General features: G+C 47.9%; 1 protein-coding gene across 2 annotated transcripts in view; it reads right to left on the bottom strand.

Moving 5' to 3' along the window:
• Positions 1-3,172: 3,172 nt before the first annotated feature.
• esrrga (estrogen-related receptor gamma a) overlaps positions 3,173-27,985 on the bottom strand; it is a 47,758-nt gene continuing 22,945 nt past the window's right edge. Inside the window, exons 4-7 of one of the 2 annotated variants that reach the window (XM_084667707.1) lie at positions 26,850-26,960; positions 24,662-24,844; positions 7,416-7,685; positions 3,173-3,417 (exon numbers count right to left, since the gene is read on the bottom strand). In XM_084667707.1, coding sequence (XP_084523833.1) covers positions 3,173-3,417; positions 7,416-7,685; positions 24,662-24,844; positions 26,850-26,960 — 809 coding nt within the window. The remainder of the gene's footprint in view (positions 3,418-7,415; positions 7,686-24,661; positions 24,845-26,849; positions 26,961-27,985) is intronic. The other variant, XM_084667708.1, reaches the window with a different exon arrangement.

The raw sequence follows: 27,985 nt of genomic DNA, 5'->3' as shown, positions 1-27,985 counted from the left end.
CTCTGTCCAGGCTGATGATAAATACAGTACTATGGTTTCCATTCAATGAAGACGGAAGAGAAATGAAATATAAACACTCCCCTTTAGCCATTAGAAATAATGAAACACTTAGTGTCAGTTTTTTTTTTCTTTTTACTTTTTTTAAACGTAAGCACAAAAAAGTCTGTAAAGCAGTTGTTTTGGAAATGGGATTAACTCCAAAACAATAAGTAATTATTTATATTTAATATTATTCTCTTTCTCTTTGCAATTTCAAAGAGACAAAGCTCATGTAGCACAGCTGGCCTGTATGATACGCAGTATATACAGCAAGTTATTAAAAAAGTCAGCTATCATCATGAAATACTCAAATGTCATTTTTATTTAGTAGTTTAAACCTAAGATGTACATTATTCTACAAGAGAGTTACACAAATGATCCCTTTTATATATGTAAATTGTTTCTTGCTTAAGATACGTGTAAATTACTTAAACGTCAGTATAGATCATTATTATTATTATGGTTGTTATTGTTGTTTTGTTGTTGGATCTGTCGGTCCAGCGGAACCAGGAAGAATCTCGTCACCTGTAAGGTGGGTTGTGTTAGGACACGCCTCCTCTCTCGTCTCCTGAGGATGCTTAGTGTACATCCAGTATGGTCGCTACGGCTACCCTGATGGTTGCTACGGCTACCCTGTGTCTATAAAAGCGCACGGCACGAGAACTGGAACCACCACAAGAAGTACACACACAAGGCCGTTGAAAAGCAACAGAACAAGAGGGGAAAAAAGAAAGAAAGAACAGAAGGGAAAAAGAAAAAACTGAAGTAAAAACAAGAGGATCATCATTTTTTTTCGTCATTTTTTTGTGTTTTTGTTTTTTCAGAAAAAAGCACAGCAAACATGAAACATTTAGAGGCTGAACTACTTTTTTTTTCCTTTTTCCTTGTTTTTGTTCCAATAAAATGTTTTAGGTTAGAATTATAATCTGTTAATTTACAATATACAATTGTTAAGAAGGTTTCAGAAAATACCCCTTACGAATAATAATAATAATACTGACATATTTATTACAGAATGATGTAGGTTACTTGACTAACTGGTTAACTTCTCAGCAGTAACGAGTTGCCATTTTACAGTAGATTACATGATAATCTAGGATACACGTTTCATCGTTCTTAATCTGCGTTTATAAAAAATCCAGGACCCAATCCCAATGCCTCTCTATGTTGGGAATCCATGGATTGCTGGCTGGCCTACAGTATGTGGCAGGCCAGATTCTGTAGGCCTCTGTCTGTGTCCAATATCAGCCTCAGGGCTTCAGGGTCACCATATGCATAAGCTGCCTTGTTTTAGTAATTACAGTCAGTTTCTCTTCAACTGGACTCTCTAGGTTAATGTCATCTAGAAGCCTACGCCAAGCACAGAAAGGAAGGGTGCAGTGAGAGGCGGAAGGGGGGAGGGGGGAGGGGGGAGGGGGGAGGGGGGAGGGGGGGGGAGGAGGGGAGGGGGGGAGGGTAGACAGAGGGAGGGATAGTGAGAAGGAGAAATGCTGGAACTTGTAGAGACTCCCCCAAACAGAACACTGGCACAAACATTAATTGCATACCTGTTCCTATGAACCCTCCTGTTAAGTGACTATTGCTTGGAATAGAAGATAAAATTGATTCATATATATATTAATATATAATAAATTGCTGAAAGTGGTAAAGCTGATAGAAAAGAAACACATTGATTGATTGATTCATTAATTAACACAATATTAAACAAAACTCATCATATGTGACAAGTGAAATATATATTTACACCCTTATATATTATTGTCAGTTAAAAATAAGACAGAAAAAAAAAACTTTTTTTCTTCTTTTAAACAAAAATAAATTAAGTCAGTTCCTTCAGTCCTCTTGGCTCCTCCCCCTGATCTGTATTGCACAAGTGGTTAAAGCTCCAGCGGCTCCGTTACCAAAGTAACCAGGTAGGTAACTGCAGTAACAACAACATCATAACAAAAAGAAACCATAACTTCCTGTTTAGCCGGATCATCTGGAAGACGTGAAGCAAACAAAAGTCGGGGTGGGGGCGCCGTTTGCGATTTAAAGGAAGGTGGCAGGTGATGTTGATGATGACAATGAGGATGAAGAAGATGGCAGCAACAATGACGCTGACAACAATGATGACAATAATGATGTTGATGATGAAGAAGGTAATAACGATGATGAAGAAATATATGATGATGGTGAGAAGAGGACGGGTGTGTGGTTGACTAGGTAGAACACAGGTGCTAACCAGACTATGCTACTAGGAGGAGGCAACACTGAAGAACCTCCACTCAAATAACTGTGGAGTCTGGCCACCAAGGTACATGTGGGGGTTGAACAGGGGTTTGTAGGGTGGGTGGTGGGGGCTGATAGTAGTAAAGTTGCTGGCATCCACTGTGAAGGGATCTTCATCCTTTGGCGGGGCAAGTCTCCTGTTCCTCAAGGACCCACAAGCATCCTTCGAGAACATTATCAACCAAAAACGTTTTGTTCTTCAACTAATTCTCTCGTATTCTTTTTTTTTTTTTTACACGCATTTTGTTGTCCATTATCGTCCATGACTGTTCGTAGAAACAGTTTTTAGGATGGGTGAGGGGTTGGGACAGAGAAGAACAAAGTTTTTTTTTTTTTCAAGAAGTCTCTTGTTACTAAAACCATGAAACCAGTCTTGGTTGTAGCTTGATTTTCTCTTTCCTTGTTTAAACGCCACCAGTCATCGTCATGAATCACATCTTAATATTTCTTATTATGTATATGTGACCCTGGTGGTCATAGTCTGTGGGCTTCACTGTCCTCACTGTCACTGGTAAGGTTGTCATGTCTATAATGTTTATAGTTTTTACACAACAGAACCCCCCCCACGCACCACTAGCAGACGGTTCCTGTCAGCGTCAGACCCGCACTGACAGGGGTCAGGGGGTCAAAGTTCAAAGGGGAAGCCCCATCAATCTCTCTTGGAGTGTGGTGGTAGGGGCCAGGGCCGTGGGCAGGTGGGCACAATCAAGGGGATGTTACAGGGGGTTATGGCTGGCACTCTTCTTCGGGGGCGGAGGCGTAGGGGGTGGAGGGAGGAGTCGTTGAAGGGGGTGAGGGGGGGGGGTGTAGAGGTGTAAGTTTCTGTCTGTCATGGGGAACTCGGTGGAGGGGAAGGGGGGCATCAGACCTTTGCCTCCAGCAGCTCCAGGAACAGTTTGTGCATGGGGACCTTGCCGTCCTGCTTGATGCTGTAGAAGTGCTGCACGGCCTTGGTGGAGGTCTGGCGAAGGAGGGGCAGGGTCATCAGCAGCTTGCCTGCCCGCCGGGGGTCCTCTGCATGCTGGGCAGCCTCATAGTCCTGCAGGGCCTCGTGGAGGACGTCCTGGAGCTTCTGCACTGCCTCCACGTCCTCTATGTGCATGGAGTCTGGAGAGGGGAGAGAGGGGGAGAGTGGAGGGGGAGGAGGGGGAGGAAAGTGGAAAAAGAAGGTTTAACTGTTTTGCGACATAAAGCTGAGCAACACTGATGATTTACACAAGTCTAACAAGTAATGTGAAGGTGCAATGTAGAGAGAGAAAAGAGAGTGAGAAGGAGACAGAGAGAGAGGGATATACAGAGAGGGAGAGAGAGATAGAGAGGGGGAGGGAGAGAGAGAGAGAGAGAGAGAGAGAGAGAGAGAGAGAGAGAGAGAGGGAGACAGACAGACAAAGAGGGAGGAAGAGAGAGACACCTCAGTAGGTCTCAGGGGTGATGTCATGCACAGCTCATCTGCATACTGAATCAGCTCCAGTGCATTTAAGAGCTCTAAAGAAGGGGTGTGTCACTGCATTGCATCAAGCATAGCTTATTACAAGACACACACACATACACACACACAATTTTCTTGTGGGGGTGAAGTGAATCTTGGTGGGTTGGGTACTTTGGACAATAAAACATTTTGTGTCTGTGTGTACAAGGATTTGTGTGTGAATGTTCACTTGTTCTCTATGTGTTGTCTGCTTGCTTTCCCTTGTATAAGTGTGTTTGCAGATCCCTGTGTGTATGTGTGTCCGTGTGTCTGTGTGTGTGTGCATTGTCACCAGCATGGCTTCCCCCAGGGATGAATGTCTTAATGTGTGTTGGCCTTTAGCTCAGAAACTAGGATCAATGTTTGGGTGCCGATCAATAGAAGCATGCATGTTAAATAATAATCACAGGTCAGCTATCAATAGGGGATCACAGAGAGAAGCCAGACACACACACACACACACACATACACTCACACACACACTCACACACAGGACACCATCGATGCACAAACAGATGAACTGGAATGGGTCTATTGCAAGCTGAGGGGTATGTGTGCCTGGTTTGGAGTCAGTGTGTGTGTGTGTGTGTGTGTGTGTGAGAATGTGTGTGTCACTGTCTCTGACCTAGGGCTGTGGGTCAATACTTTATCCACAATGTGTGATGTGTCTCAAAAATCCCACTTCCTACTAATTCCTCACAAAACTTCACAGAACACAGAAATACACACACAACCCACATTGGCCATATTATTTGTCCTGGAAACAAACACATTTGTGCGAGTGTTCCAGTATTTGTTTGAAACGTGTGTGTGTCTGTGTGTGTCTGTGCTCAGAATTGTGTGTGTGACAGAGAAAGAGCTCTGATCCCAGAGTCTGACAGCAAGCTCTCAGTCATCCGTCACAGGGGCTTTGGTGACCTGTGATTGGCCAGGAGCACAGACAGGAAACTGCTTACACACACCTTTCAGAGGGTCTGCAGAGGCAGCAGCTCTATCAATCTGACTATCTCACTCACACACACACACACACAGACACACACAGACACACACCTAACAGCAGACGGTTGTGTTGGCTCCTGTTCGACAGTTGTAGCACCGAGAGTCCCAAACAAGAAACATGATAAAGATGATACAAGCATGATAAATAAATGAAGGTGAATAGTAAACACACTCATACATACACACACACACACACACACATATACACACTTATACACACAGTGTCGATTCCTTGTATGTAATGCTAGGATCAGTATGCAGGGGCCAGTCTGTCTGACAGCTAGATCATGCACAGATCAATGCACTACTCCAACTACTACGTGTGTGTGTGTGTGCGTGTGTGCGTGTGTGTGTAGGTCTGTGTGTGTGTGTGTGTGTATGCGCCAAACACCATAGACGGTTTGTTTGAGGCCTGTGTAGAACCAGGAAATGTTTGATGTGATTTTGAAGAATGTTGAGGGATTGTAAATATAATATTGTGTAAAACTCTTGGGCTTGGGAGAAAAGGTATATAAAACCTGTAATGGTTTAAATGGTTTGGGAGTTAAATATGTGATTTTACATTTTATGAAACTCCGCACTACACAATATACTAGAGTGACAGCTGTTGTTCAGTGTGTGTGTGTGTGTTTTAATGTGGAAATGTGTGTATGTGATAGACAGCTGTGCATAGTAGTGTATGTGTGTGTGAGTATGTATAGTAGTGTGCGTGTGTGTGACCTGGAGTAAATTGGAAGGAAATACAGTGGTCTATTATCCTAGCATGTAGCTAATGAGGAGAGGTTGACGCACACACACACACACACACACACACACACACACACACACACACTGAAAAACACACACAAACACGTCTTTCTACTCATTTAGCCAGGCAGTGTGTGTTTTCAGTGGCTAGTCTTTACATGTGGTGCACGTTCAGCAACATTTCTTAGGGTTCCCATTATTAATGCAGCCGATTAGCATCCCAGGAATTAATTAGTGTCAGTGCCCTTCAAAATGCTAATGGTAGCTTTCTGTTGTAGTGGCACGCCATTGGCCAGCGCAAACACACGATAAGCTGGAGGAAGCTAATTCAATAAACAAATATGTTAAAAAGCAGATGTTTCTGACGACAAGCTCTGCTTCGAGTCTCCATCGAGCTGGCGAGACAGCGGATGGGACTGTGGTCTGAATATGTCGGAAAACAGGAGAGGACGAACACTTGAACGCTCCACACACGGACACGTGTCGTCTCTTTCCAAAGTAGAAGTTAAACTGTGTTTGAGTCTTGGAACCCTGCTGCTATCCGTCTCAGTCTTCTCCATCGACAACACTGATAAACTGTTAATTACAAAATCAATTAAAAAAACAAATTTTCCTCAATTTCCACCCCCCTCCCCACCCACACCTACACACACACTCAGACTTCAGACGTCCCTCTGGGGTTCACTTTGTGGCAGAAGGGGCCGGCCCACGCACGCTTGCCAAATAGTGAGCCGTGCCTGGGGGCCAAGCCGGCAGGTCCAATCAGGTTTTTCATTTTTCAACAAGGCCCCAGCTCGCTCCGAGATTGATCGCCACATATCACCCCCCCCCCACACCCCTTATCCTCCCCCCCCCTTTAGAAAACAAAGAGTCAATACCCCCCCAGAGCAGCCTGGAGAATCAGAACACGGAGCCGTCCTCTCATTCAGGCCTGGCGCTGCGGCCCATTTAACAGATTCTATTGACAGTTTCCTCCTTGTAATTAAAGGGAGACCCACTGGCCTGCCACCAAGATAAAGTTCAAAGATGGGGTCAAGAGAGGTGTGGGGGGGGCGGGTCTGAGGGGGCTAGAGGGGGGGGGGGTTTGGGAGAGGGGGGGTGGGACATGTCGATTCCGGACGACATCAGAGAGTCTTATTGACAGGCGGGGTCCTAATGATTGCACCTTATTTAACAGGCTTCTGAGGAGACGGCTATGCTAATTTTGAAAAGGGCCCGCAAGCACTGTGCCTTTGTGAGGATGCATGAAAGGTGTTTGTCTTTTGGTTGTAGTAGTGGTCGTGTGGGTGTGTGTGTGTGTCTGCTATGAGGGTGATGTATCTAAACCTTTCCTTTGAAGGTACCGCTTCAATGAGACCCCTGGGAACAGGGATTCAGATCTTTCCTGCCGACACACACACACACACACACACGCATACACACACACACACACTCCCCATCCAGACCATCATCTTTATTCTTTATAGCTCTCCTGGTGCTCGTTTTGGGCTTAGATGTATTTGAGACGTAGGAATCAAAACTCCTTGGAGAGATCTGTGTTACATTTATGAAATGGTTCTCTTTTAGTGAGATTAATGTTGTATTTGATTTAGAAAGAAACCTCTTTGGGAATGTTATAGACACAGGTTGCTTGGCGTAGTCCACGGTAAAGCATAGTTTTGATGTTTGACCTCTGTTACAGTTGTGTTCCTGTCCTCAGACGCATGTGTCTGGGTGGGGCACGCAATAAAGCAGCTAAATTGTTTTGTATAAACATAAAACCTTCCCTCTTTCCATTCCTCTCTCTCTCTCTCTGGTGGTTCCTACCCCTAAAAGCAAGGGCCATACATCTCTGCATTCCTCCATTCATTCATCCATCGCTGCATCTGCCAATCCTTCCGACCATCCCTACCTGAGTTGGCCAGGGCGATGGCCTTGAGGGTGACAAACTCCTCCTTCTCCAGCTTCATGGCTTTGTACTTCTTGACCAGCTGCAGGATGGCGTTGTTCAGGTCCAACAGACCCGCCAGCTTGGACTGGTCCTCGTCCATGATGTAATCCTCAGCGTACACCAACTTGTCTTCGAAGGACAGCGAGCGGTACACCACGCGCAGGATCAGAATCTCCATCCAAGCACTCTGAAGTAGACTCATCTGGTCTGCCAGCGACAGGGTGGAGAAACCTGGAGGGAGGGAGGGAGGGAGGGAGGGAGAGAGGGAGAGAGGTATGGAGGGAGGGATGGAGGGAGGGAGGGAGGAGGAAAAGAAAGAGGGAGAGAGAGGTATTTAGACTTAACACGTTGCTACGTAGAACGTTCTTTGATTTAGGTACAGGTGGTGTAGTAGTGAAGGCGAGGGCTGGGCTTGTCTTGGTTAGACGTCATTGTCATTCATGCCGTGTGCTGCCGAGGAATGCTCCAGTCTCCACCCACACATCGAGACTGACCAGGGGCCTCCTCCTCCTCCTCTACCCAGCACCTGGGGCTCTCCTCTGGGGAGTGCAGGTCTTATCTCCCCCAACACACCCTATGGATCAATGCTAGCCATCACCACAGCTCAAAGACTAATTGCTAGCCTCAAAACTCCTACTCTTTCTTACTTCCATCCCTCAATTTCTTCCTCTTCCCCCCTTTCCGGGCAATCTCTACATTGCCTCCTTTATCGTCTCTCCCCCTTTTTCTGGATGCTTCTCTGTTAGGGTCTGGATTGAAGATGCTAGTCTGGTTGTGATGACACAGAGACTATCTGCTCATGCTCACTTTCTCTGTTTATCGCTCCCCCTCTCCTTCTTTCGCTCTTTCTGTCAGCCCTATAATGGAACACCTGGCTGATCACACCTTTCCTCACAGCTGTCTTCATCTCTCCTCATACACCTGCCCATTCACACCTGCATCTGTGTGTTTGTGTGTGTGTGTGTGTGTGTGTGTGTGTGGGTGTGTGTGTGTGTGTGTGTGTGGGTGTGTGCATCTGTGTGGGTGTGGGTGTGTGTGTGTGTGTGTGTGGGTGTGTGCATCTGTGTGGGTGTGTGTGTGTGTGTGTGGGCATCTGTCTTAAGAAGCATTCTGCAGTCAAGCAAAGAGAGCAATCCAGGTGAGCACACCTGTCGGAGCCCATATGCATGTGTGAGTGTGTGTGTGTGTATTGAGTAAATGTGTGTGTGTGTGTGTGCTCTCACAACACAGCTTAGGCATTTGGCAAACAGACAGATGAGAAAAAAAGATTCATATCCAACAACATCTGTTGTGATGAGGCTCCTCTTGAGATGGCGGTGAACGTGTGTGTGCGCGCGCCAGCGTGTGTGTGTGTGTGAGCAGCGTGGTATCCTTATCTCTTCCAGAGATGATCAGTGATGGCAGGCGACTCATTATGTGCAGGTCCCAGGCTATTGTTTGTAACAACTGCTAATTTATTATCCTCAACTGTTAACATCTCTGATCACATTAGCAGGGGGGGACTCAGGAACAGTTGGTGTAAACCCACACACACACACACACACACGCATGCACACACTCACATACACACACTCACATACAGATACACACACACACACATGCATGCACACACTCACACACACACACACACACACACTAAGAGGGTGAGAAGGCAGAGCCAGTTGGCAGCACATCCACTACTACTTAATAAAATCATCAAAAGGGATTATGGGTGAATTTCTTAAGGGGGTCCATAATGCAGCTCTCCTCTGGGGTCAGGCTATGAGATCTGGCATGGCTAAAATTAACACACACACACACAAAGGTATAAGGAAAGAAAGGAAAAGATGAGAAGAAGAGACATGGTTAGATGGAAAGAGAAACGAGAGAGAGAGAGAGAGAAATGAGTGAGTAAGTATTGTGTTGAGAGGAGAAGAGGAGGACTCAGAGGAGTGGGGTCAACTGAGGTCATAAACTATATACACAACCAGTCTCCAGGGCAACCAAGGTAAAAGGAGCATGTTTGTGAGTCTTTTCAGAAGTAAATACAATTGCGGTGATATAAAAGATAGCAGTGTGTATATGTGTGTGTGTGTGTGTGTGTGTGTGTGTGTGTGTGTGTGGTGTGGCATGGCAGATGGATGGACTATATTGCCTGGGGGCTCTCATCCCCTGTTAGTGTGCACTCACAAACACACACACGCAAACACACACACACACTTTGCTGTATGTAAACAATTAGATACACATTAACACTTTCCCCAATCTCCATGCATCTCTTACCATACCCATATGACACACATAAACACACACACACACACACACCAATAATTAAAAGCACCATGATTAGTTTATTGAGTGGAAGGTGGAACTTTTTTTTCTTTTTTATTGAGGTCCAATGATGCTATCGGGTGTGTCTGTGTGTCTATGTGTGTGTGTGTCTATGTGTGTGTGTGTGTCTATGTATGTGTGGAGGGGGGTGGGGGTGTGGGGGCTTTTACAGCTGTCCACACCAAGCAAGCATCCAATTCTTCTTATCTGCCTGATTAATACAAATGCTTCTTGGGGAGGCATTAATTAACAGATACACATCTTAGTTCTCATGGTCTGATCGATGCAGCAGGAGAGAAGGAGCATCAATGTGAATTTAGTGCTGATGATGGAGGTAGAGGGGGCTATTGACGTCTGGGGGTGGAGGAATAAGGGAAGAAAGAAAAAAAGAGAAGCAGAAAGAAAGAGTTAGAGGGAGAAAGAGAGGAAGAGAAGATGAGAAGAGAAGGAGAGAAGGAGCAAATGAGAGAGGAAAGAGTGAGATATTGAGAGAGAGAGCAAGATGCAGAAAAAGAGAGAAAGAAAGAGAGAGAGAGAGAGAGAGAGAGAGAGAGAGAGAGAGAGAGAGAGAGAGAGGGAAGGAGAGAGGGATAGAAAAAGGAAGAATAACAGAGCTTTTTTTATAGTAGTGATTCTGTTTTACAAAAGACACCCTCTTTTAACTCTAATTGCATTTCCCCTCTGTCACTGCACCTCACCTCACATTGTTAAAGAGACATTTTCAGTCAAAGACAGAGAGAGAGAGGGTGTGTGTGTGCATGTGTGTGTGACTTGGTGTGTGCACCACAATCTTCCTATCAGGAGCGATAAGAGTGTGTGTGCATGTGTGTAAGTGTTTGTGCACAGTATGTGTGTGTGAGGTGAGTGTGTTTGTTAGTGTAAAAGGTGTGTGGGTGTTTTAAGAAACGTGGTGTGTGTGTGTGTGGGGGTGCCGTGCATTGCTCTGACAGAAAGAGGCTGCAATGCAGCCATGCAGACTTAACCTGTTCTGTACCCTCCCTCCCTCCCTCCCTCCCTCCCTCCCTCCCTCCCTCCCTCCCTCCCTCCCTCCCTCCCTCCCTCCCTCCCTCCCTCCCTCCCTCCCTCCCTCCCTCCCTCCCTCCCTCCCTCCCTCCCTCCCTCCCTCCCTCCCTCCCTCCCTCCCTCCCTCCCTCCCTCCCTCCCTCCCTCCCTCCCTCCCTCTCTGTCTGTCTCTCTGTCTGTCTCTCTCTCTGTCTGTCTCTCTCTCTCTCTCTCTCTAACTCATGCCTTCTCTCTCATTCAGACAAACTCCAGTATATGAACACATCCCTGGCCTAAGAGGTTTCTCATGGTTGCAGGGCGAATGTGCAGTCAGGATATACACTGCATATTGTGTGTGTGAGTGTGCATGACTATGGTGTGTTGGATTGTGGTATGTTTGTGAGACTGTGTGGTATGTGTGAGTCCATGAGGTGTGGGTGATTGTGGTGTGTGTGTGTGACCATAGTGTGTGTACGTGTGTGTGTGACTGTGGTGTGTGTGTGTGTGTGACTGTGGCGGGTGTGGCAGTGACAGGTGTGAGAGGAGGTACCAGTGTGCTCTCTCTGATGTTGGGTGATGTGTTTATTAACACTCTGCACACTTATTCACACTCTGTCATCCAGACGCAGCAACACTGACACAGCGCCCAGCTCTGACCAGCTCTGACCAGCTCTGACCAGCTCCAACCTGACACCCTGCTGGGGGGTGCCGGGGGGGGACGGGCTGGGTGTGGGGGGAGGGGGGGGGGGGGGGGGCTGGGGGAAGGGGGGGGGGTGCTGGGGGGGAGTACAGGGAGGAGGTGAGATAGGGGTTCTACACCCTGTTAAAGGTGAGCTCTGGAACACAGCCTCCAGCTCCGAGCTAAATGTGACTGCTGAACTATCCAGTGGAACAGTGGAGTCTAAACCCACGAGGGGGTAGGTGTCGTGCCATTAAATAGGCCGCATGCGCACGCACGCATGTACGTACACTCACGCCCACACACACACACATTCACACTCACACACACACACTGCCTGACCCAATTACATTGAGATGGGAAGCGACAAGAAAACAAACTTGCTGGAGAAGCGTCTAATCTCGAGGTTTCAACACCCTGGAGCAGGACGCCCCTGTAATGCTAGATGCCAGAACAGTGTGGAGCCCAGTAGGACAGAAAGAGGCGTTTGTGTTGGCTGTGTTGGAGGGCATGCTGCAAAGGCAAAGATGTTCAAAGAAATGGAGTAGTTGCTGGCCTTTCTCTCACTCACTTTTCCTTTCCCACTGGCCATCTCCCTCCCTCATGCTCTCTCTCTCCCCTTCCCACTCTACCTCTCCCCCTTTCCCTCCATCATCCCCCTCTCCCTTGCTCCTCCATCCTCATCCCACATCCCCCTCTATTGTCCCCTCCCTCCCTCCCTCCCTCCCTCCCTCCCTCCCTCCCTCCCTCCCTCCCTCCCTCCCTCCCTCCCTCCCTCCCTCCCTCCCTCCCTCCCTCCCTCCCTCCCTCCCTCCCTCCCTCCCTCCCTCCCTCCCTCCCTCCCTCCCTCCCTCCCTCCCTCCCTCCCTCCCTCCCTCCCTCCCTCCCTCCTTCCCCCCATCCCTTCTCTATCATTCTCTCCCTCCCCTTCATCCCTGTCTCCTTCCCCCCTCCATCCTCACCCCTTCCCCCATCCACCCCTTCCCCCGCGGCAGCCTCTTCTAATCAGACAGACTCTCACAGCAGTCAAAGCAGGCAGCTTCATTCTAATGGAGCTAATTATGAGCCTTACCCTGCCTTAATTGCATACATTACTGACGATCTGCACCGCAGATTAACACTAAACATTCCCAGGCAACTAGGCGGCAGGATCAACGCACCGTGCGCGCGTGTGTCCATGTGTGTGTCTCTGAGTGTGTGTACACCAGTCTTTGGTGAGAGATGCCTGTATGCACGCGTATGTACAAGGTTGGTATGCGTGCGCATGTGTATGGTTGTGCACGCGTGTGTGCGGGTTGTGTGTCCACCCTACTTTAACACTTAATTAGACCCAGAATGGAGATGTGACAACAGGCGGAGGGTTACAGCTGCGTCGCTAGGGCAGGCTGCCGGGGTGTGGGCCGGTCGCCGAGGTCCCCCGGCTGCAGTAAAGCCCCTGGTCTCCGTGGAGACGACAGATGGAGTGACATTAAGATGGTTACTGGGGAGACATTTCAAATAATAAAATATCAATATTTACATTTTAATTACCCACTCTACACCCTGAGAGTCTTTGTCATCTTCTCCCTCATGGAGAGAAGGAGATAGACAGAGAGATAGAGAAAGAGAGAGAGAAAGAGAGAGAGAAAGAGAGAGAGGGAGGAAGACAGAGAGAAAGAGAGAGAGAGAAAGAGAGAGAGATACAGAAAGAGTGAAAGAGAGAAAGAGAGAAAGAGAGAAAGAGAGAAAGAGAGAAAGAGAGAAAGAAAGAGCAAGAGCAAGAGCAAGAGCAAGAGCAGAGAGGAGAGAGAGAGAGAGAGAGAGAGAGAGAGAGAGAGAGAGAGAGAGAGAGAGAGAAAAAAGAGAAAAAAAGAGAAAAAGAGAGAAAAAGAGAGAAAGAGCGAGAGCGAGAGCAAGAGCGAGAGCGAGAGCAAGAGAGGGAGAGAGAGAGAGAGAGAGAGAGAGAGAGAGAGAGAGAGAGAGAGAGAGAGAGAGAGAAAGAGAGAGCAGCAGGATGGAAAAGAGATGGAAAGGAGAGGTGGAGTGAAGGTATCATTCTAGGAGTGGTCCGAGACAGATCAACCCTCTGTCCTCATATTCTTTATACAGACCAAGGGTACGTCTCTCTTTCTCACTATCTATCTATCTATCTATCCCCCCTCCATCCCCCCTCCAGCCCCCCTCCACCCCCTCAGTCTGTTTAGTGCTGATGTCAGCAGGACTGACCCTGTGTGGGGAAATTTCTGTTAGGAGAATTAGTGATGTGTACACACGACTCAGGGACTTAGACACACACACACACACACACACACAGACACACACATTCCCAAGTATGGGAGTCCAGACACAAGCACAAAAACACGTCACCGTGCCGACAGTTGCCTTTGAGGACCACAGCGCGAGACCCTCCCCCTTCTCCCCTCTCCCGACCCCCTTCCCCCACATGTCAAGAGGAGGAGGAGAGGAGGTGAAAGGGAAGAGAAGCTGTAGGATGACAAACTAGAGAGTGGGTGAGTATGAGGCCAAAAACAGGCAGAGGTGGTCTGTGTGTGTGTATGTGAGGGAAGGGGGGCAGGTTGGTTTATTCACAGGGATTAATTCATTTTCCCTCACTGATCAATTAACTGGTGTGTGACAGCCTATCGATCGTCTTCAGATTATCCTCTAAGAACAAGATCTCCCCAAACACACACACACACAAACACCCCCCCACACACACAAGCCTGCAGATTATATATATGTGTGTTTATTTTAGATATCAAATCCCTGATCCCCCTGATGGACTATGGACGGTCCATCTGGATTAATTTCATATTTAGGGATTAGAACTCAAATATGATCAGCCAGCACAAACATAGCACCGAGACAAACAAAGAGGAGAAGAGGAGAGCAGAGGAAAGAAAGAAGGAAGAGGAGAGGAATAGAGGAAGAGTGAGGAGCGGGGAAAAGGAGGAGAGGACAGGAATAGGGGAAGAGTGAGGAGAGGAGGAAAGGAGGAGAGGACAGGAATAGCGGAAGAGTGAGGAGAGGAGGAAAGGAGGAGAGGACAGGAATAGGGGAAGAGTGGGGAGCGGGGAAAAGGAGGAGAGGAGAGAAAGGCAGGACAGCGGAGGGGGGAAGGAGAAGAGGAGAGAGGAGAAAAAGGTGGGTACAGACACAGAGAGAGATGGGGGGGGGTAGAGAGAAGGATACATATATCTATATAAAGAGACTGAGACAGAGGCCTTATCTAGTAAGCCTTAATGCTTTCAGGACGGGGCATTGCCCCATTCCACTGCAATGAGCGCCTCTTAATTTCTGAAAAAGCCATGGCAGAAAAGCTTAATTAATTGTTCCATACTGCCGCAGGGTCATTATGCATAGCAATAAAGGCTGTGTAATTATGAGATTTTACAGCCATTACAGAGACGGAGAGCTCATATGTCATCATCAGACTCGGCCAGTAGCCTGGCGACCACACGGTGCGCTTTGATGGACTACACACATGCACACACATGCATGCACAAGCATGCACACACACACTTGCATGACACAGTATGCACATCCACACACTCATGCACCGACAGCCATGTGCACACACAGACTCCCACAAACAGACACACACACACACACACACACATACATACATACATACATACATACATACAATGAACACCTATCAGGTCCAAATAATTACCAATCCAGCCAGCTGCAATAGCTGCTGCCCACAGAGGAAACCACAGATCAAGACAAACTAGACCACCAACACAACTGCTGGGGATAGTGTGTGTGTGTGAGCTTGTTCTGATTGAGTAAGAAAGATCTAAAGATGTGTGTGTGTGTGTGTGTGTGTGATAGCATATATCTATCTCCCTATCGCCATGTGTGTGTGTGCACTGATGCATGGCCCAATAGATGTGGATCACACAGACAGACCTATGGTAATACTATCAGACAGCTGGAAACTGGCAGTCCTAGATGATGACATATCACCCCCCACACACACACACACACACACACACATATGACACACACACACACACACACACACATACAGACACACACGCACAGCATGATCAGAGCAGTGGATGCTGGGCCTCTGACGTCCCTGTGTTTCAGACATTTAGGTTGCTGCTCTCCTCTAACTTGGCCGAGGAAGAAAAATCACTCCCCTCTTCTCCTCCATCAGGACCCGCAGAGAGAGAGAGAGAGAGAGAGAGAGAGAGAGAGAGAGAGAGAGAGAGAGAGAGAGAGAGAGAGACAGAGAGACAGAGAGACAGAGAGACAGAGAGACAGAGAGAGAGAGACAGAGAGACAGAGAGACAGAGAGAGAGAGAGAGAGAGAGAGAGAGACAGAGAGACAGAGAGACAGAGAGAGAGAGAGAGAGAGAGACAGAGAGACAGAGAGACAGAGAGAGAGAGAGACAGAGAGAGAGAAGCATGAAAGGTGAGGGAGTGGAGAATGAAAGGAATATGCTGATAGAGGGATGAGTGCTAAAATGAGCTAGTGGAGCGAGGCGATGGCAATATCCCAGATGAAGGGATGGAGGAGAGAGGAGGGTGAGAGGAGGAGAAAGGAGGGTGAGAGGAGGAGAGAGGAGGGTGAGAGGAGGAGGGTGAGAGGAGGAGGGTGAGAGGAGAAAAGTGGAAGAAGAAGCAACATGGTGGCTGTCCCAGAGAAGAGAGCTCAAGGGAGCTTCGCCACGCCAGATCACCCTCAAAGAAAGAAGGATGGAGACAGAGGAAGGAGAGAGGAGGAAGGAGGAAAGGGGGAAAGAGAGAGGAGCGAAATGAAAGAGAGAATGGATCAAGAAGGAAAAATGGGGGGACATACTGTGGTTAAATAGAGAATTTGGGTTTGAAACAGGAAGCAAAAGAGAAAGACAGATGAAAAAGGGTGTGTGTCTAAATTCATCCTTTATAATTACGAGAAGTTTCTAAAACTGTTCTGTGCTGCAACCACAGAGATTGAAAAAGAGAGAGAGAGCAAGAGAAAGAGAGAGTGAGAGACAGAGAGAGCGAGAGAGAAAAGAAAAGAGAGTGGGTGAGCAATAGAGAGGATAACAAAAGACAGCTGTCATCATTACCATAACAACGAGAGAAGACCTGTTAGCTCTTAACCTCTATTCATACACACATTGTCATGTATATGTCACTAACACACACACACACGCATACAGACATACCCCACACACACATGGTCCTCAACCGAGTGCTAAGGTAAAACATGTCTAATCATTGAATTCATAGGTTACACAGTTATTCACAGTCCATCTTGTTTTCCTCCCTTATCTGTTATCATATCCAATATTGACCCCCCCCCCCATCCCCACCACCCCACCCCCCCACCCCCCACACACACACACCCCCAAACGCACACACAAACACCGTGAGGACACCCCTGGTTTGGGGGGCTCCTAGGTTGTTTCCCGTGGGGAAGCTATAAGTCCTCCCAGCTCACAGACAGACGTGCCCCAATCCCATTTCCTCGCCTGCTTGTTCCCTGATGGAAAGGATGCCCCCTACAAACTATTATTTTGGAGCGAGGGATGGAGGAGGGGATGGGGAAGCATGGAGGGAAGAGGGAAAGAGAGGGGGCAGAAGAATGGATGTGGCAAGAGAGAGAGAGAGAGAGAGAGAGAGAGAGAGAGAGAGAGAGAGAGAGAGAGAGAGAGAGAGAGAGAGAGAGAGAGAGAGAGAGAGAGAGAGAGAGAGAGAGAGAGAGAGAGAGAGAGAGAGAGAGAGAGAGAGACAGAGAGAGAGACAGAGACGATAGCCATTTCATGCTTGTCTGTGAACTTTGCATGAACCGGCAGAAATAATGTGATGCGATGACAAGCCTGTTCCACCTTCCAGTAGATTTGCTGTGTGTGAGTGTGTGTGTGTGTGTGTGTGTGCATATTTATGTGCATGTGTCTGCATGTAAGTATGAATGTGTGTGTACATGTGTTTGTGTATGTATGTGTGAGTTTATGTTTGTATGTGCGTGTATGTGCATGTGAGCGTTTGCGGCGGCTGTGATTCGAAATAGAGTTTAGTTTGTATGTAATTACACCTATCTATCTTTTTATTCCACTGCAGCAAATCTGCAAATTGAAAATAGTAAAGACTGTCTGTTCATTCTGATGTGTAATGATAGCCTGGGACACAGTCATGATTCATTGGCTACTTACGACGAGGCATATTTGCATATTATTAGATAAAGATTACTAGGGGCCCTCAGATTGCAGGGATGAGACTCCCTCGCTGCCTGATGGATTGATTTGATTTGCAAATGTAATCAAACTAATAACAAGGATGAAATGAGCGATAATGCCTTGTTTTTTACACAGGCAATCACATCGGACAGCCCTCTGCCTCTCTGCCGAGTGCTGGCTGGTTCCCTGTAAGAGCCTGACATGCTAAGACAGGTGACAGGTGTTTGTGTGGATCAGACAGGTGTGTGTCAGATGGGCGTGTGTGTGTGTCCCCGACAGACTGGTGTGTGTGTGCATGTGTGTGTGTCATGTGTCAGGTCATTCTAATCTACAAGCATAGGGTGTGTGTCAGCTTCGAAGTGTTACCCGATGGGCCCAAGATAACCTAACTGTGAGTGTGTGTGTGTGTTTGTGTGTGAGTGATTATGTGAGTGTGTGTGTGTAGGTCTGGCTGCTCTCAACTTTATTAGACAAATGCATCCTTTATAGAGTGAGACCTGGGACTCAGTGTAACCACGGACGATCACCAAGGAGACGACAGCAGCCCAGTGATGAGAAAACAAATACAGGTCGGCGTGCAAACAGTCACCACAGGCCAAACGTGCCTTCAGAGAGAGTGTGGAAGTGTGCGTCTGTGTGCGCGTGTGTGTGTGTGTGTGTGTGTGAGTGAATCAATGTACCTAACATTATGTACAGTATGTAAATGTAGGGGGGGGGGGGGCGTTGCTAGACAACTGTCAACCCTGGCAACAGAGTCTAACACCATCTGAGGAACATTCCACAGGGTTCTACTGGGATAGACAGGTGAGAGGAGAGAAGAGAAGAGAAGAGAAGAGAAAAGAAGAAAAGAAAGAAAGAAAGAAAGGAAAGAGCCGGCAGAGAGTGAGAAGAGATTAGAGTAGAGGAGAGATGAAAGGGGGAAGAGAGTAGAAGAGGATGTGGTGAGGGGGAAGGAGAGAGCTCGTGGTGTTTGTTCTCAGAGATCCTAGTCCCAGGCTGACATGCGTATTAAGTTTCATTCAATAAAGAATGCAAAGCATATAACATTATCCAAATATCAGGCCCTCGTATCAAATATTCTTTTGATAATTGGATTTAATCAATATTTGTATTCATCCACAAACACAGTTTGTTTTGTTTGTGCAGTGGACAAAGCCTTTGTCAGTGCAGGGATGAGCCGACTTCGCGACTGGATTGGCTATGAAAGATCTGCGAAGATGTGCTGAGAAATCAGAGTGGAGGGCTGGGAGTTAGTACACACACACACACACGCACACAAACACACGATAATTGCACATTTAAATATGTTCTATCAAGGTTAGAATGAGCCCCACCATTACTGTCTCCTGCTGGTATACTTGCTGTTCCAACTGCCTCACTTGTCCAGTCAAATGTGTGTGTGTGTGTGTGTGCATTTCTATGGCTGCCACCTGGTGTCAAACCCAGTGCGTCTCTTGTACTGTAGCTGTGAATAAAAGAGACAGCAAGTGTGTGTGTTTGTGTGTGTGTGTGTTTGCATGTATGTGTGTCAGACGTGAAGCATGTGGTGGTTGTCACGGTGAACTTGCCTGTGTAGACAGAATGAGGACAGATCTACCAGTCATGACCTGCACTGCAGACAACATGTCACTGGAACGCTGCCACGGCAACAGTCACGCTATAGCCAACACTCTACAGTCAACACTAACAACCAACTCGCTACAGTCGACACGTAACAACCAACATGCAACAACCAACATACTAATGCCAACAGGCTTCAGCAGACATGCTACTGCCAACATACTACAGCTAACATGCTGCTACTTATAAACCCTAGAGTAGATATGCAAACAGAGGGATAAAGAGTGGGAAAAGGAGAGAAGGAGAGAGGGAGAGAGAGGAAGAGAGAAGGAGAGAGGGAGAGAGAGAAGAGAAGAGAGAGGGGGAGAGGGAGAGAGAGAAGGGAGAGGGAGACTGGGAGAGAGAGAGAGAGAGAGAGAGAGAGAGAGAGAGAGAGAGAGAGAGAGAGAGAGAGAGAGAGAGAGAGAGAGAGAGAGAGAGAGAGAGAGAGAGAGAGAGAGAAAGAGAGAGAGAGAGAGAGAGAGAGAGAGAGAGAGAGAGAAAGAGGAGAACTGACTGACAGGAACAGAGGGATGCCACTGGTTCATTGAGTGACATGTGATTTACAGCCAAGTTCACATGGAGCCGAACGACCAATATACTGATTGATGACATCACCAGACATTAAAAGCCATGGACACACACACTGATGTCATCCTGACCAGTCGGTCTGTCTGTCTGTCTGTCTGTCTGCCTGTTTGCCTGCCTGCTTGCCTGCTTGTCTGACCATCTGTCTGTGTATATATGTCTGTCCAACGAGTGTCACTGTTCAAACCATTTAATCCTGATAAAACCACACATGGGATACAGCCTCCTCAACTAACCAACCCCCCCACACACACGAACACACACACGAACACACACACACACACACACACAAACACACTCAGGCACAGACACATGCTCCTCCTCACAGCGTTTCAGTGTCAGGTATAATTTAGAGACTGCCTGTGTGGGATGGAGGCCAGAGGAACCCCAGGCTGCTAAAAGAGAACATTTGATTTGCTAAAAGGAGCTCAGCGCTTCTATTAATCAATATTTGCACAGTGTCAGGCTGGGGGCACTGGCTGGCTGGCTGGCTGGCTGTCTGGCTGGGTGACTGGCTTGACTGGGTGACTGGGTGACTTATTAACAGGGTGGGTGGCTGTAAGGGGAAGGGGAGGGGACACAAACATCTAGGTCAGAGGTTATAGGTTACTAATTCCTATTGTCTCTGGCCTAGGGGGTATGTGTGTTAAGTGTGTTGAGTGTGTGATAGGGGCCAGCGAATCAGAGAATTTTTCCATCAGACCCCCCTCTCTCTCTCTCTCTCTCTCTCTCTCTCTCTCTCTCTCTCTCTCTCTCTCTCTCTCTCTCTCTCTCTCTCTCTCTCTCTCTCTCTCTCTCTCTCTCTCTCTCTCTCTCTCTCTCTCTCTCTCTCTCTCTCTCTCTCTCTCTCTCTCTCTCTCTCTCTCTCTCTCTCTCTCTCTCTCTCTCTCTCTCTCTCTCTCTCTCTCTCTCTCTCTCTCTCTCTCTCTCTCTCTCTCTCTCTCTCTCTCTCTTAGGGAGGGCCAGAGAGATGGAGGGAGTGTGAGAGAGAGGGAGGTAGAGAGAAAGGGGGAAAACAAGGGAGAGAGATAGAGATGAGTTAGAGGGAGAGAGAGGGAGTGAGAGAGAGAGCTGGAGAGGGATGGAGGGGGGGAGGGAGAGATAGAGAGATGGAGGGTGAGAGGAAGAAAGGGAGAGAGAGAGATGGAGGGAGTGCGAGCTGAGATGAAGTGGAGAGTGGAAGTGCCTGAGTATCTACATAAAGGAGATTAGAACAGACAGGCTTCCATTTTACAGCTCAATCATATTGTGTTAGCACGCGCTTATCCAGCGCGGGGCCAAATAGGAAGGGAATGAAAGACTGAGCGCAGGCTGGAGATAGAGGCCTGAGAATAGGGGAGAAGAGCGAGCAATTTCCCCCTACATAAAGGCTAGCTAATGGCAGGGGCCCCGCCATGCTAAGCAGACAGTGTTAAAGGGCCCCTGTCCATTCATATGACCGGCTTGTCAAGTCAAGTAGTGCCTGGCTGCCTTTGTACGGGGAGATAAGGCATGTCGGGCCCTCGGCGTGACAGCTCACATTCATTTATTTTTATTTCACCCGCCTAGACTAGACGTAGGAAGAGAGAGAGGGGGAGAGACACAGGGCGGAGGGAGGGAGGGAAGGACAGAGCGACAGAGAGAGAGAGAGAGAGGGTGAGAACGGAACAAGAAAGAGAACAAAAGAGAAAAAGAGAGACAGGTAGGGGAAGAAAGGAAGAAAGAGGCATGAAGAGGGAAGCGATTGGAGACTAATTCTATTGACAGATAAAAGTCTTTCTTGAATGGCCTTTTCTTTTTTCTCTTTTTTGTGCCTCCCTTTTAAAATATTTGTCGTCCTTCCCCCCTCACCCTCACACCCCATCCTCCGTACCCCCCCCCATGCCTCACCCCTGAGCCTGTTGTACAGCTACTCCCCCCTTACATTGTGAAACAGAGATTAATATTCTACCAAAGTGGCTCTCTGAATGAGAGTAAAGCTCCCAAATGAGATCCTCCATTCTAATCCACATTTATGGAGACTGAAGGCAATTCACTGCTTTAATACCCCTGTTCATATCATATTTCCAAATCCTGCATTGGTTTGAATGCCATAAGTGCGTCTTATATTTCTGCACTCTCTCCCCCACTCTTACTTTCCCTCAACCCCGTCCGCTGCCTTCTCTCTCTTTCCAGCAAAGGCTTTGTCAGTGGAAGAACCTAGTTTTACACTCCTAATGGCATATCAAATGTTTGCATAGGCTATATAAGTATGTAAATGACACACACATACACACACACACACACACACACACACGCAAAGGGATCCAGCCTGAGCATATTAGAAAACAAATCAAAAAGGTGAGAGAGTGTGTGTTTGGTGTGTGGGTCGTAGCGTGTCGCACGGCTCGGCGAGATGAGGAGCTGAGAGTGGTTAAGTGCGACACACACACACACACACACACACACACACACACACACACACACACACACACACACGCTCACACAGAAACCCCTGGCTTCGTTATCTTCCCAGCCTGTCTTTGCGGTCGCCCCGGTAACGCTGAGTGATGTTTAAATTAGTTTACAATTTGCCTCCCCGCGGCTGCAGACGGCAACTGAGCCCGCGCGCTACGAAGCGTCATCCCGGGCCTCCTAGCCACCGTACGGCGCCCTCCTAACGACGTCAAATTAGCCGGCGCTCCGCCGCCTGACAGTTTGTTACGACTGTTAGCGCCGTGGCGGCCGTATCATGAGCCCCAAATTGGTCGGGGCTCTCTGAGGGTGAGAGACGGAGCCTTCATCAATTTGATTAACAAAAATTACTGTAGCATGGAGGAGGCCAGACGCGGACGTGGGCGTGTGAGCGCACACACACTTGCGCAAACGCACACACGTACACACACACACACACGCCAACATATACGCACACACTAACAATATGATGTGATTTGAGGGAGAGACAGCCATGCTGGTTGTTTCAGTGTGTAAATATTTGCTTTACTGTAGACTCATGTTGGATGTTTGTAAGCATCTAGACATGAGTCTCTGTGTGTGTGTGTGTGTGTGTGTGTGTCAGGCAGGTCAGCAGACCGGTGTGTGTTAGAGTCTGATAGAGAATGAGGAGGAGGTATATTTCACTCTGAGAGGTGTAACAATCTCTTTCTCCGTGAGTGAACAGTAGATCACCTCAACTCCTGTGTGTGTGTGTGTGTGTGTGAGAAAGAGAGGATTATATCACTGCTAGGGGCACCTAGCTTTTCATCTGGATGCAATGTCAACCCATGCCAACACACACACACACACACATCTAAAAGCACATACACACGTAGAGATGAGTGGAGCGAGGGAGCAGAGGGGAGATGAAGAGCTGAATCCTCCATTGTAGCTGTATTGCCTTCTGTCGTCTAATCACAGCATCATCTCTCCTCCGCCAAGCAATCGCTCCGCACCCGGCGCTCTCAGAGTGGAAGAGAGACCCTGATATCTCTGCTGCTCGCAGCAAACAGAAATACAACACACACACACACTCTCGTACTCTAACACGTACACACATCTAAAACAAAAACACACAAACAAATAGACGCACACTCACACACCTAGAGACACACTCTTTCACTTAAAGACACACACTTACAGACACAAACACACCCAGCTTACCATGCCTGTTTTTCAAAAGGAGACTTCTTTCCTATTAGGTTTAAACTGACTCAATTCTCCCTAATCTGTGCTAATCTGTTCAGTTTCCCATCGTAACCCGTCACAGCTAGCCTTTACACTACTCTGAAACTGGATTAGCTTTCTATTCCCCCTCCTTCTTTCTCTCTTTATCACACACACACACACACACACACACACACACACATTGCAGTCACATTCAATCCCACTCAGATGAAGAGGAAGAGAACAGCTTTGTTAAGTAGATTAACAGAAATGGCCTTTCCTGTAGGCTGGGGAAGTGCCGTAAAAGAGAGGAGAGGAAGACAGGTGATAGAGCAGGAGGAGAGGAAGACAGGTGATAGGGCAGAAGGAGAGGAAGACAGGTGATAGGGCAGGAGGAGAGGAAGACAGGTGATAGGGCAGGAGGAGAGGAAGACAGGTGATAGGGCAGGAGGAGAGGAAGACAGGTGATAGGGCCGAAGGAGAGGAAGACAGGTGATAGGGCAGGAGGAGAGGAAGACAGGTGATAGGGCAGGAGGAGAGGAAGACAGGTGATAGGGCAGGGGGAGAGGAAGACAGGTGATAGGGCAGGAGGAGAGGAAGACAGGTGATAGGGCAGGAGGAGAGGAAGACAGGTGATAGGGCAGGAGGAGAGGAGAAGCTTCGAAAGGTACCACAAGAGAAGAAGCATTACTTTCTCCTAAACATAAACGTTTGTTTTCGATTGATTGATTGAGTGTGTGAGTGCATGTGTTTGGGTGGGTGTGTTTTGAGTTGCTGGGTGGGTGCAAAAGAGAAAAGGCAATGTTCCTTGAGAGCAATCAACTTCTTAGGAGTTTAGTGTTGGGAATCTACCCACGTAATCTGTGTCAGCTAGCGTGTGTGTGCGCGTGTGTGTTTGTGTGTTTAGGAGAGAATAGAATGTTCCTTGAGAGCCATCAACAGAGTTCAGCGGAAGTGTGTGTGAGCGGGTCAGAGGGAATGGATGGTGGGGGACAAGGGGTAATGGCTCTGTGTGAACCAATATGTTGAATGTGTGCGCAGGTGTGTGTGCATGTGAATACATTTGTGTATTTGTGTGTGTATGTGTTTAAACAGAGTACTGCAAGTGTGTGTATGTATACACATGTCTAAATGTTTCAACTTATACACTGTGTTTGTGTGTGTCTATGTACATCAACGTATGCATGTGTGTGAGAGTGTGTATCTGTGTATACACATATACTGCATATTTGTGTGTGCGTGTGTTCCCCTACCTGGGATGTGCTTGGCCCAGCCTATGTTGACCACCAGCTCCCGGTCGGCTAGGTCACACAGCGTGGTGAGGGCCTTGATGTCGCTGTCGGGCACCGTGGGGTCTGGCATGGCGTAGATCTTCTCTGGCTCAGCCACCAGCAGGTGGGACACAATCTTGTTATCTGCAAGGCAGCCAAAGGGAACTGGGTGACCAGGGCAGAGAAGAGAGAGACAGGGTCAGGGTTAACACACTCTGGCACGCGCACGCTCGCATGCACGCATTCACACGCACACACATACAGTATGGACCAATGAGTGAACTTCTGCATGTGCGGGTGTATTTGTGTGGCCGTATATCTCTGTCTGTGTGTGTGTGTGTGTGTGTGTGTGGTTCTGTGTGTGGGTGTATATCTGTGTGTGTGTGTGTTGGTAGAGGTGACTAGAACCAACATGGGTAGGATGAGAGCAGCAGCAGATGAGTGTTCTCTGGGTGATTAGATCCAGACCTGCTTCTCCCCTCACGCTCCTCTCCTGACTAATCACCCATGGAAATGACTAGGAGGAGACTCTGCACCCCAACACACGGGGTGGGGGGGAGGTGTGTGTGGGGGGGGGGGTTAAGGGGTCGGTAGGGGGGTTGAAGTGATTGACAAACCGAGGAAGAGAGAGAGAGAATGAGTTACAAAGAGAGCGGAAGGGATGGATTTAGGGAGAGAGAGAGGGTTAGGAGGACACGGAGAGAAAGAACAGAGACAATGGCACAAGAGCAAAAGAGAGAGAGCAGACAGGAGATAGAGAGATAAAAGGAGAGAGAGAGAGAGAGAGAGAGAGAGAGAGAGAGAGAGAGAGAGAGAGAGAGAGAGAGAGAGAGAGAGAGAGAGAGAGAGAGAGAGAGAGAGAGAGAGAGAGAGAGAGAGAGAGAGAGAGGTATGTTCATGTCTTAGCAGACTCCAGGGTCTTACCCAGCCCCCTCTATGCAGGGAGGAGAGCTCTATTTGGGGCAAATCTGATCTAATGTTTCCCTAATTAGAATCAATGCAAGCTGATTCCCAAAGCCACAGCCAATGTTAGTCTCCGATAATCAATGACATTGTCTGGCGCTAGATGAGTAAGATGGGCTCTGATAGGTCCACGGGCTGCTCTGGTCTGATATCGGATAATCTCATTGGCTCATTGAATCTCTATTATCTTTATCTATCCCTGTTTATGGCTCTTGTATTTCCTGCTCTGATGTCCTGAGATCTTTAGATGTTGATATAGGAGAGGTAATCATGGGGAAGGGACGAGAAGAGCAGAGAAGAGAACATTTAAAATAAAGATGTTGTTACTGATGCTCTCTGCTGCGCTGTAATACATTATGTTATGGCCTGCTGGGGTATGCTAAACTACTTGATGCTATGTTATGCTGTGGTAAGATGCCTTGTCCTGTGCTCAAACAGGGTGATGGGTCTACGCAAGGTGGAGGAAGGCGCGGGCAGGAAGGGAGGGAGGGATTGGGTCAGGATGAGAGATCGTAAAGCTGGCGAGGCGGACGACGGATCAGAGGGATCAGTGTGTGTGGGTGTCTGTCTGTTTTTCTGTGAATGTGGGTGTGCACCTTGGTGTGTGTTTTTGCCTGTTTCTCGGTTTGTTAGTGCTTGTGTGGGTGTTGTGTGTATTGGTCTGTCTGTGCGTATTGGTGTGTCTGTGTGAATGTGTGTGTGTGTGTGTGTGTGTGTAAGGCCACATTCCTAATGTAATTTCTGTAATTATTCTGATGATTGCTGCAGCTCTCATGCAGGGCAGCATATTGTGAATCAGGAGAATATTCTAGCATTAAGTAGCAAAGCTTTAGACACAAATCTGTTAAGCAGGGGATAGGGAGGCCTGTCTCTGTTTGCTGAGAAATAGAGAAAGAGAGAGAAAAAGAGAAAGAGAGAGAGCGAGCAAGATTGAGAGTAAAAGTGAGAGAGAGAGAGAGAGAGAGAGAGAGAGAGAGAGAGAGAGATGCAGACTAAATGCCAACGTTAGTTTGATGTCTCTGCCAGATTGGATTTAATCCGGATTATGACTTTCCTCTCTCCCTCTGTGTTTGTATCTACCTGTTGTGTAACTGGTGGTTATTGCATGTGCAGAGTTGAAGTATAATATAGCTCCGGACTGATTGTAACCTCTATTATTCTGTGTGTGTGTGCTCAAGTGTGTGTGTGTGTGTGTGTGTGTGCTTACATGGCTTTTTAGGAGGCAGGGCCAGCTGAGGGTTGAGGTAAGGGCTGTTCTCTGCATCTATCCGGCGTTTGTACTTCTGTCGTCCTCCACGCACCCTGTCCAGACGAACCCCTGAGAGACAGAGACATGAGGGGGTTAGACATCACACACATACACTTACACACGCACGCACACACGCACACACACACACACACACACTTTGGGGAAATAGACAGCTGTGTGTTACTGTGTGTAATACGTGATGTGAGGTGTATCAGTGTGCTGGAGAATCATGTTTCTGTCCCATCCTCCTCCTTCATCACACTTCTTCTCTCCTCCTCTCTCCTCCCCCACTCTTTCTCTCTCTTCCTCCTCTCTCCTCCCACCGGTCTTCATCCCCCTGTTAAATGCTCCCGCTCCCCAGTTTCTTTACAGCAGCCGCCCAGATGACCATAAAGACCTTTCAGGAGCTGTTTAGAGTTTCATAGCTGTGGAGGAATCCTGACTGGCGTCTACCCAGTTTACAGCGATGGGGGGAGCGGGGGGATGGGGTAGAAGAGGGGGAAAGGGGAGGAGAAGGGATGAGGGAGGAGAAGAATGAAGGGAATTGAAGAGAGGAGGGGTGTGGACTCCCCCTCAGCCGATTAAGAGACGGGGGGCGGGAGATGTAGGGAAATGTGGAAGACACACACACGAGCAAAAACAAACAAAAACATGAAGGCATTCTATGAACAGAAAAAAAGACATTCCGAAAAATGTGCACTGGGTGTGATCTTAACCGATCAGTCAGCACTTCTCTGCTCTGCTCTCCTCATGTCTAAAGAGAGATAACGATTCCTCTTGCAAGTAAGGCAACTGATCGTCTCACTCACATATGTTTACAACCAGGGTTTATCTGGGTTCATTTGATCTTATTCTTTCTGTCTCTCTCCCTTTCTCTGTCACACACGCGCGCTCATACACACACACACACACACACGGACATAGGCACTCTGGGACACGCACACACTGGGACACTGGGGGAATTCTGTCACTTAAAGGCTGCATACACACACAGCATTACTGCCAAGCCTAATCAAGCCTTCTGTCAATGTCCTGTAGCCTTTTCCATCTCTCTGTTCTCCCTCCCTGCCTTCCCCCTCTCCCCCCTGTGTTTA

This window comes from Hypomesus nipponensis, chromosome 12 (assembly GCF_054491055.1).
Source record: "Hypomesus nipponensis isolate SF chromosome 12, ASM5449105v1, whole genome shotgun sequence".
In the NCBI taxonomy this organism is placed as follows: Eukaryota; Metazoa; Chordata; class Actinopteri; order Osmeriformes; family Osmeridae; genus Hypomesus; species Hypomesus nipponensis.
The sequence above is the reverse complement of the archived record's forward strand: the minus strand, read 5'-3'. Positions and strand labels throughout refer to the sequence as shown.